The sequence below is a fragment of the Sparus aurata genome, chromosome 7, assembly GCF_900880675.1.
Source record: "Sparus aurata chromosome 7, fSpaAur1.1, whole genome shotgun sequence".
NCBI classification, from domain to species: domain Eukaryota; kingdom Metazoa; phylum Chordata; class Actinopteri; order Spariformes; family Sparidae; genus Sparus; species Sparus aurata.
The window spans coordinates 10,201,544-10,211,872 of NC_044193.1; the positions used below are offsets into that span (position 1 = coordinate 10,201,544).

Here is a 10,329-nt window from a genome sequence, read left to right on the forward strand (position 1 = left end):
ACCCACCCAAACCTACACAACCACTAAAATGCCTCCTACTACAACCACACTCCCCACCTACCAAACCACTACAATGCCCCCTACCACAACCACAACTCCCCCACCTACAACAACCACTACAATGCCCCCTACCACAACAACAACAGCTCCCCCTGCTACAACCACAACTCCCCCACCTACGACAACCACTACAATGCACCCTACTACAACCACAACTCCCCCACCTACAACAACCCACTACAATGCCCCCTACCACAACCACAACTCCCCCACCTACAACAACCACCACAATGCCCCCTACCACAACAACAACTCTCCCTACTACAACCACAACCCCCCAACCTACAACAACCACTACAATGCCTCCTACTACAACCACAACTCCCCCACCTACAACAACCACTACAATGCCCCCTACCACAACCACAACTCCCCCACCTACAACAACCACTACAATGCCCCCTACCACAACAACAACAGCTCCCCCTGCTACAACCACAACTCCCCCACCTACAACAACCACTACAATGCCCCCTACTACAACCACAACTGCCCCACCTACAACAACCACAATGCCCCCTACCACAACAACAACTCTCCCTACTACAACCACAACTCCCCCACCTACAACAACCACTACAATGCCCCCTACTACAACCACAACTGCCCCACCTACAACAACCACCACAATGCCCCCTACCACAACAACAACTCTCCCTACTACAACCACAACCCCCCAACCTACAACAACCACTACAATGCCTCCTACTACAACCACAACTTCCCCACCTACAACAACCACTACAATGCCCCCTACCACAACCACAACTCCCCCACCTACAACAACCACCACAATGCCCCCTACCACAACAACAACTCTCCCTACTACAACCACAACCCCCCAACCTACAACAACCACTACAATGCCTCCTACTACAACCACAACTCCCCCACCTACAACAACCACTACAATGCCCCCTACCACAACCACAACTCCCCCACCTACAACAACCACTACAATGCCCCCTACCACAACAACAACAGCTCCCCCTGCTACAACCACAACTCCCCCACCTACGACAACCACTACAATGCCCCCTACTACAACCACAACTGCCCCACCTACAACAACCACCACAGTGCCCCCTACCACAACAACAACTCTCCCTACTACAACCACAACTCCCCAACCTACAACAACCACTACAATGACTCCTACTACAACAGCTCCCCCTACTACAACCACAACTCCCCCACCAACAACAACCACTACATTGCCCCCTACAACAACCACTGCAATGCCCCCTACTACAACAACCACTACAATGCCCCCTACCACGACAACAACAGCGCCCCCTTCTACAACCACAACTCCCCCACCTACAACAACCACTACAACTCCCCCTACTACAACCACAACTCCCCCACCTACAACAACCACTACAATGGCCCCTACCACAACAACTCCCCCTACTACAACCACAACCCCCCCACCTACCATAACAACTACAATGTCCCCCACCACAACAACAACAGCTGCCCCTACTACAACAACTCCCCCACCTACAACAACCACTATAATGCCCCCTACTACTACCGCAACTGCCCCACCTACAACAACCACTAAAATGCCCCCTACTACTACAACAACTGCTCCACCTACTACAACCACAACTCCCTTCACTACAACCACAACAACCCCACCCACTACAACCACAACTCCCCCACCTACAACAAGCACTACAGTGCCCCCTACCACTACCACAGCTCCAATTCCCTGTGATGGCAAGAATCAAGCCCGTTTCCCTGTGCCTAATGACCCAAATTCTTATTACAAATGTGCAGGTCAGAAATCCTTTATTTTAAAATGTGATCCAGGTGAGGTTTTCAAAGTAAGCTGTGACTGCTGTGAAAACCCATAAAGAATTGCACATGAAATAATTTAACCCCTAGCAGCAATACTTGTTCTTTTCAACATATGGGTTGCAAATAACATGTAAAAAAGGCTACAGTAGTCTAGACTTAAATCCAATAATAAATATAATTAGCGGAAAAAAGAAAATGATTAAATCTCATTTGCCATGACACATAAAATTTAAGCATTTAATTACATTCACTTTAATCAATTGCAACTGTGTATGCATATCAAGTGTGAGAACATCTTCACACCAAATGCCTGTCAATATAAATATTTATTTAATTTATCAATACATAACACCTTCTGTGCACAATTGTTATCCCGTTGGTCCATCCATCCATTGTTTATAACCGCTTTATCGATTTTATGGGGCTGGAGCCAATCCCAGCTGTCTCTGGGCGAGGCCAGGGTACACCCTGGACAAGGCGCCAGCTCATCACAGGGCCCTCACTGATGGCAGAGGCTGCCATGCAAGGTGCCAACCGCACATCAGGAGCAATTTGGGGTTCAGTATCTTGCTCAAGGACACTTCGACATGCAGCTCAGCTCAGCCTGCATAACTGCTTCAAGGGGGAACCTGGTGGATTTATATTATAAACCCTTTTTAAAACATTTGTGCCTACTAACAGGACTTCATTGTTGATTATGCTACAGTGTTTATCTGTTGTTCAGCTAGTCAAGATTGCAAGAAGCTGTTCCCATCAATATCAGATCTCTGAATGTTTTGTGATGTATAAGTGAGCAATCAACAAATAAATGTTCCGAATATGTATCAACAGCCTATGATTTATAGCCAACTGGTTATAAATACTGTTTTTTTAATCCACCAACAAAGTATTATTGGTAGTAGAAACTACCTATTTTAAATGGCACTCTGCCAGTTGGAGGTAGCAGCAATCAGTTAAGCACAAGTGACATGGCATTTATAAGTAGCACATGTATGGAGCCAGAACGGTGACTTTAAAATTTGGCATCCAAAGAAAAAATTGGCATTGAAAACAAAACCAGTACTGAAAAAAGAAACATTGTCATTGAAACATTTGTATTGAAAACAGTTGTATTGGCACTGAAACAAGTATTGGCACTGAAAAAAGAAAGTAATTCAAATAATTCAAATCCGAAAATCTTATCATTTTATTTTATTTGGATTTTTTTGTATTTTTCAATGACAATCTTCAGATGTTTTCTTCATGTCACTTTTTTTTCAGTGACAGATTTTTTTACAATGTCAGTTTTTTTTCAGTGTCACTGATTTTCAGTTTCAACTTTCTGTCACTGTTTTGGCGTCGAGAGGGAGGGGCCTGAGGGGAGGGGCAAGAAGAGCGTGGTTTGCATATCATTTGAGAGGGTAATGGCAGCAGCCTGCGGGAAGGCGGGGCTGGACGGTCCAGCCACAATACACCATGTTAGGGCACGTGTGCTGGCCGTCTCTGGGCAACACAAAGTCCAACTACCTCGCGGACTTTTCTTCAAGCTCTCTCCTGATGTGTCCAAGTCTCTGTGTATCTGGTTCTGTCCCGTAGCTCCCGAGCTCCGGTCTCTATGAGTATGGAGTGTGGTGGTAGTACCGGGCCGCCGAGCACAGAGCATTAGCCACAGTTAGCACAACAGTAGAACAGCAGGCTGTTGCTCCGAGCAGGGGCTGCAGCGCCGACAGCAGCGCTCTGGTCTGCTCCCCGAGCTCTGTGCCACCTACCGCTACCGGAGACCAGAGACCAGAGTTCCCCTATAAACTCAGTTCATGTGAATAATATCACTATTCCTACAATGACTCCTTTGAGTCGAAGCGAATAAACTCAACAAGTCAGTGTGCGGGGAAAGTCAGCTGTGATTGTGCTACTGTGGTTCATAGTAAAGTACAACAGACGGCTGTAAATCAAGTAACAGACTCATATTTTCATAACTGACTGACTTTTCTCCAAGCACTCTCCTTTATTGTCCGGTCTCTGTATGTGTGTGCAGCGGTGCGGTGGCACAGAGCTCGGGGAGTAGACGGAGCGCTGCTGTCGGCGCTGCAGCCCCGGCTCGGAGCAACAGGCTGTTCTACTGTTGTGCTAACTGTGGCTAATGCACCGTGCTCGGCGCCCCGGTACTACCACCACACTCCATACGCATATAGAGACCGAAGCTCAGGAGCTCCGGGACAGAACCAGATACACAGAGACTTGGACACATCAGGAGAGAGCTTGAAGAAAAGTCCGCGAGGTAGTTGGACTCTGTGTTGCCCAGAGACGGCAGGCTACAACGGTATTGTGGCTGGACTGTCCAGCCCCACCTTCCCGCAGGCTGCTGCCATTACCTTCTCAAATGATATGCAAACCGCGCTCTACTTGCCCCTCCCCTCAGGCCCCTCCCTCTCGACGCCAAAACAGTGACAGAAAGTTGAAACTGAAAATCAGTGACACTGAAAAAAAACTGACATTGTAAAAAAAATCTGTCACTGAAAAAAAAGTGACATGAAGAAAAAATCTGAAGATTGTCATTGAAAAATACAAAAAAATCCAAATAAAATAAAATGATAAGATTTTCGGATTTGAATTATTTGAGTTACTTTCTTTTTTCAGTGCCAATACTTGTTTCAATGCCAATACAACTGTTTTCAATACAAATGTTTCAATGACAATGTTTCTTTTTTCAGTACTGGTTTTGTTTTCAATGCCTTTTTTTTTTTGGATGCCAAATTTTAAAGTCACCTTTCTGGCTCCATACACATGCTTTATAATTTGTATTATCTATTTCCACACTGTGTTAGCCAATGAAGCCAAAGTGTATTACCATCAGTAAGCAATGACATACATGATCAACACAACAAAGGCCTACAAAAATTCACTTTTGATCTTGCAGCCTGTCTGCATGACAGAAGAAAAGACATTTTTGAGCTAGTAAAGTGATGACCCACATCGACTGCAAACATAACACCGTGTCAGTCTTTAAAGGGGTAAAAATAATGACAGAACACTATCTTCTGGACTTCTTGATAAAACTCTGACAAGGGGACTAACTAAAAGGTACAACACAGAGACAAAACCCAGAGACCTTGAATACTTACTTAGGGTTTATATTTGACTCAATTTGTTATGTACTCAGAAAAGGGAAAAGGAAGTTATGTCTTCTGTGATATTTTGCTCTTGTTATGTTAATTGTAATAAAGTGAACTTGATTGTCTCGCCCTTCAGGAGGCACAAGCCTGAGAGAGTAAACAAGTAACCTTTTGTGTTGTCTGTCAATATGCTGTGATTCTGTATGTATGTTGTGTAATGTCCTGGTTGATATATATCACATGACAACAAGCACATGATTACATTATCTGCTGTATTTTTAAGTGATGCCCATCTCACAATTGTATGCAAATTTAAATCACAAATCAGTATTGATTTTAATGAGTCAGTTCACATTGTACATTTTTTTTTAAATCACAATTCAGTATTTCCACAGTAAGAAGCATCTTTTTATATAAAAATATGTTTGTAGTCATTTCATTGAAATTATGTTTACCATCAAACTTCCAAATGTTTTAGTACCACAGTCTTATCATTTCATCCAATTATACATTCACAATTAAAAAAATATATAAATTACCCCAGCAGCCTATCACAAAATCGTAATCATGTATGCAGAGGATTTCCACATAGCTATCTCAAGCTCATTTCATCTCAACTAGATCAATAATGTTTGTCATCAAAGAAGATTTACAAGAGACTGTTGTTTGGAAAATTTCACCTTTTGGCTCCAAATGGCAGTTCCACATAATTTTGTTTGAAAATTAGTGACAACCAGCAAGTCATGGTCCCCTTGCATGCTGTTAAAATTTTTCAGGCTAACAAGAACAGTCTCTTGAATTGCAGTTATTACGACCCATATTGTCTATTCCTTAGAGTTCATGGACAGAGCTGTGAGGCTCGGGAAGCTTCTGAATGTCACAATTTTGAATCAGACTGGAGTAAAATACTACAAGCTCCTCATAGTTCTTTTTGGAAATCCTTTCGTTGATGCCATGGAATCTAAGAAAAAGAAACAAACATGTTTCCTTAATGGTATATCAAAAGAAAGAAAAATGCATTACCTCCTTTCAATTATATGTCATTATTCTTGCATAATGGTTTGCAGATACCAACACTGAGAATTAAACCAGGTATTAGTTTGGTTCTATAGAGCCCTTCCTACTATAATGATTCTAGAGGAACTTAAAGTGAGCACAGGTCACGTAGGTAACGCAGTTGCATCAAAAGTTTGATGTAACCGTGTGACCAAACCAGAAAGCTCTCTTACCCCAAAAAGTTGCCTTTCCATCTTACAGAAATTTTAGACAGGCAGTTTATTATAATGACCACAACAACTGCGTTGAGACTTTATTCAGAGTTAAACATATTAGATTCTTACCTCTGAGCATCACCTGGTTTAAACCAGACGGGTGCAAAGCGATAAATATCATTGGTCAGGTCTTTGAAGTGTCGGCTGTCTGTGTTCCCAATACAAATACCTGCACATTAAAATATTATATCAAAACACTTGTGGAAAACTTTGACATTAATAACAAAAAACATATATATTATTTAATCTATCTGAATTCTACCTGGAGCAACTGTAACTGTTGGAAACATGTCCAACACAGTTTTCTTGATGATCTGGAAGCCAAAGGATTTTTCATCACTAGAGCTGACAGGCAGAGGGTCAAACCCATCAACAAGTTCCATTTTCACTCGCTGGTCCCCTACTGTCAACTGGATGAGGTCTAGGACCTGGATGAAACAGTACCCACATTGTTATCAACTCAGAATATTGATAGGCAGAGAAGTGAACAACAGGAATGCTCAAAAGAAAAGGTTACATTTCTGACAGTACCTCTTGTAATGACTGTGCTGAATGGATTCGTAGATTTACGTAGGCTTCAGCGAGGGAAGGGATAACATTCACCTACAAGGTCAAAAAGTGTTTGAAGAAAAACTAAATATTTGAAATCCAATCCTCTGAATTTCTTTTGATTTTATAAAAATAAATATACCTTAACTCCTGCATTAAACATAGTGACAGCTGTGGTTGTCCTTACAAAAGCGTTAGTGTCTGGTTTTCTTTCAAGAACCCTGAAAAGTAAAAACATATTAACTTATCATTTCTAATAGACATGATTAGAAGAAAACATGGAATTAATTTTAGGATGTAATTACCTGCCAAGGAGTGGGGAGAACAGCCACAAATTCGACATTATCAACTTCATTGGGAGCTTAAACTGAAGTCAAAAAATGAGAAACTGAGAAACAACAAGGAGACCTGTTGATATATGTGCTGTGTAACAGAAAAATACTTGGTCCCACTTACCTTATGGGCCAGATGCTCAAAGGTTCCACGTTCAGGCCCTTGACCAAACAATCTCGGCATGGGGTTTTCCTCAAGTCTGAGGAAGTGCATGACAAAATGTAAGTGTTAGAGTTAAGCTTTGGTTTGTGGAGTGGTAAAAGTGTAAAATCTAGTTAAATATATGGTATGGTGTGAAACAGAATTCATCTTAGGTCAATTAAATGAGTCATAATTCTCAATTTGAAGAAAATGTTCCTCTCGCCTTTTGACTGCTGCAGCCAAGATCCCAATACTGGTCTCCCTGGGAGGCATTGACGAGTGACCAGGGAGCATAGCCACACTGAGCTTTACAGTGGCCTGACCCTTTTCACTTATTCCAATTCTACAAAACATTTACACATACAAAAAAACATATAACATTTGAGTGTCAATCAATTACCTATATTTTATTTTTCACAATTTAACGGAGACGTGCCATTTTTAGGCTATGCTAGTGACTTTACTTTACTACTATGAAAAAGCTACAAACTAAAGATCATGTTTACACCAGAGCATTGCAGGTTCTCACAGGGCAGCAGGTCCTTCCAGACCACTGATGACTCCATCAAGTATAGCTAGGCCCTCATCCATGACAAATGACAGCTTTACACCGCGCTGCTTCAGGACACGTACTATGCTCATTGCCCCCTTGAAGCCACTGACCTTTAAAACAAATAGCAGAAGATGCAGACATACATATAATATTTTTTCAACTATTATTTTCAGTTAAAAATATCAAAAAAGTGCAAGTTTTATAAAAAGGTAAAGGACCTCTTCATCGTGACCAAGGCCGATGTAAAATCCTCTGCGTGGAACATATCCTTTTATCAGCAAGTACTCCAGTGCCTGAAGTATTCCCTGGATGGAATACAACATATCAGTTTTGCCTTGCTGGCAAAATAAAGGGGAATAAATATATAAATACATTATTTATTTTATCCATTATCACACAAATGATAATTTTCCCACCATTACAGGGCTCTTGTCATCTATGGTCCCTCTACCATAGATGAAGTCATCTATCTCCTGCGCAGAAAATGGTGGGGCGTCCCAGCCGTCTGACTCTGAGGCAGGTACGACATCAATATGGGCCAGCAGCAGGTATGGCATGAGGTCGGGCTGTGATCCTGGCACCCAAAACAAGTGACTGTATTTGGCCACCAATTCATGATGAACCAAGCTTGAAGAAAAAACTGTCGGGAAGGCTGACACAGGAAGAAGAGTAAAATATTGAACACTCAGCCTATGAAAACTGTTTTGCAAAAATACATGTGAGTCTGCAATTAAATAAGCCAGGATATAAACTGTACATAAACACACATTTTTGCAATAATTCCTCAAATGTGGTGAAAATATACTTACATAAAGGATTTAGCTAATTTGACTGTGTATAAATAAACTATTTTTTGCGAAATTACATCAGAGCACTGAAGCAATAAACTTCACAGGGAATTAAATAATGATGACCCCAAACTTATTTTTCTGCATAAAATAAATATCCAAGTATCATAATATTAAAGTAATGTAACTCGATTACTGTCCATTACTTGTAGTTACCTCAACTCCGAACATGTGCAAATATAAGACAAGCTGAAAGAAACATCCAGAATTTAGCTTTCAATTCATCTTAACAACATGTTGTCATACGTGTCTGTCATTTCTATCTTAAAATTGGGATCCTGTTTGTCACCTCCCTTTTTTATATAGGCTACTGAATATGTGTTATCTAATTACATCTTTTTTCTGCAACTTAACCAGAATACATTTATCTTTTTTTCTATCATAATTATCCTGTTTCATGTACTCCGTCACTCCCCAAGCCTGAACACCAGTACTAATATACAGTATCTGTCATGGGACAGTTATCGGCGGATAATGTCAGCCAACCAATATATCGGTCTGGTGCTCAGTGAAGTCTGTTGACACCTGTAGAGTGACACCATTGTGACTGCAACCTGTAAGAAAACCTTACTTAACATGTCATGAATGTTGCTCAAGGGTGTGTTGCAAAACACACACGCAGCCTTAAAGAGCGACTAACAGAGGAGTAGCGTTAGTGCAGCTCGTCTGTCAGAACCGTTCACCGTTGGTCACCATTTTGGCTCGCTAACGTTAGCTTAAGTTTGTCGCTCGTAGCTCTCTCTTGGTATATGTGTTGACCTCAATTAATCACCACTGGGTTTACTGTCATACGTTCAGCTGGAGCTGCTCGGCTAAGACATCATGTGACATGTGCATGATGCCGTTGTAGACGACACACCCGCGACTAGCATGAAAGACAAATCGGTGTTCGTCACCAGCTTTACCTTTTCGGAGGAGCCTATCAAATTCGAGCAGGGCGGTAGTGTTGATTTCCGTCTCTGAGAATGACACCGTGGGGATCCGGATAGCTTCTGGATGAATGAACAGAAACAAGTCTATCAGTGGCGGCTGCTTCTCCACGTTTCTATCCGCCCCCTACTTTTTCCCACACAGGGGAGGAAACGGTTATTTAGTCACACAGTCCACAAGCTAAACAAGCGAAAAATTACCTTTAAAGTTAGCAAGCAGCTCCTCTCTCTGACGTTGGTCTATGTCCAGCGAGATGTTGTTCGTCTTTTCCCAGCGTGCGAGCTGGAGTCCGACGTTCACGTCCAGCGAAAGAGTCCTGAGAGATGCTACCGTGAATAACAGCAGCAGTGTGATGATGAAGCTACAGATAATAATCTTTAGAAACTTCAATATTTTGAACTTCGGCCCCGAGTCTGTCATTGTGGTGTTGTTGTAACAGCGGAACTGGCTGACTGTTTGTGCACTGTGCAGGCTGATTGAGCTGAGGGTTGTTGAAAGGGAGCCACCTGCTGGCCTGACAGCAATCATTCACCTGTGACTGGAGGAAAAGTAATCTGTCTGCTATGTGAGAAAGTAATAATGTAACTTGTACTCCCTCATGCCATGTGGCCCGATAAGTGATTAATTATATGAAGGGTCCCTACTGATTTTTATATCTCCATGCATTCACTAGTTAGTTGCACGAAATATATGAAGCAAAACATCCTTTATTTTGAAATATGGTTCAAATATTAAAAAAAAAACAA

General features: G+C 41.9%; 2 protein-coding genes across 2 annotated transcripts in view; one reads left to right on the forward strand and one right to left on the reverse strand.

Annotated features, from left to right (window-relative positions):
* Window positions 1-1,922, forward strand: part of LOC115585806 (chitinase-3-like protein 1) — a 7,892-nt gene extending 5,970 nt beyond the window's left edge. The window contains exon 11 of the mRNA XM_030424442.1: window positions 1,649-1,922. Within this exon, the coding sequence (XP_030280302.1) occupies window positions 1,649-1,922 (274 nt within the window). The remainder of the gene's footprint in view (window positions 1-1,648) is intronic.
* A 3,289-nt stretch (window positions 1,923-5,211) lies between these two features.
* pm20d1.2 (peptidase M20 domain containing 1, tandem duplicate 2) lies at window positions 5,212-10,126 on the reverse strand. Its single transcript, XM_030422819.1, has 13 exons — window positions 9,784-10,126; window positions 9,559-9,645; window positions 8,222-8,457; window positions 8,024-8,110; window positions 7,782-7,915; window positions 7,476-7,595; window positions 7,235-7,310; window positions 7,084-7,145; window positions 6,921-6,999; window positions 6,761-6,832; window positions 6,492-6,657; window positions 6,299-6,398; window positions 5,212-5,919 (listed from the first exon to the last, which is right to left on the reverse strand). Exons 1-13 carry the CDS (start codon window positions 10,109-10,111, stop codon window positions 5,790-5,792), a joined length of 1,677 nt encoding a protein of 558 aa, XP_030278679.1. The 5' UTR covers window positions 10,112-10,126; the 3' UTR covers window positions 5,212-5,789.
* Window positions 10,127-10,329: the final 203 nt, after the last annotated feature.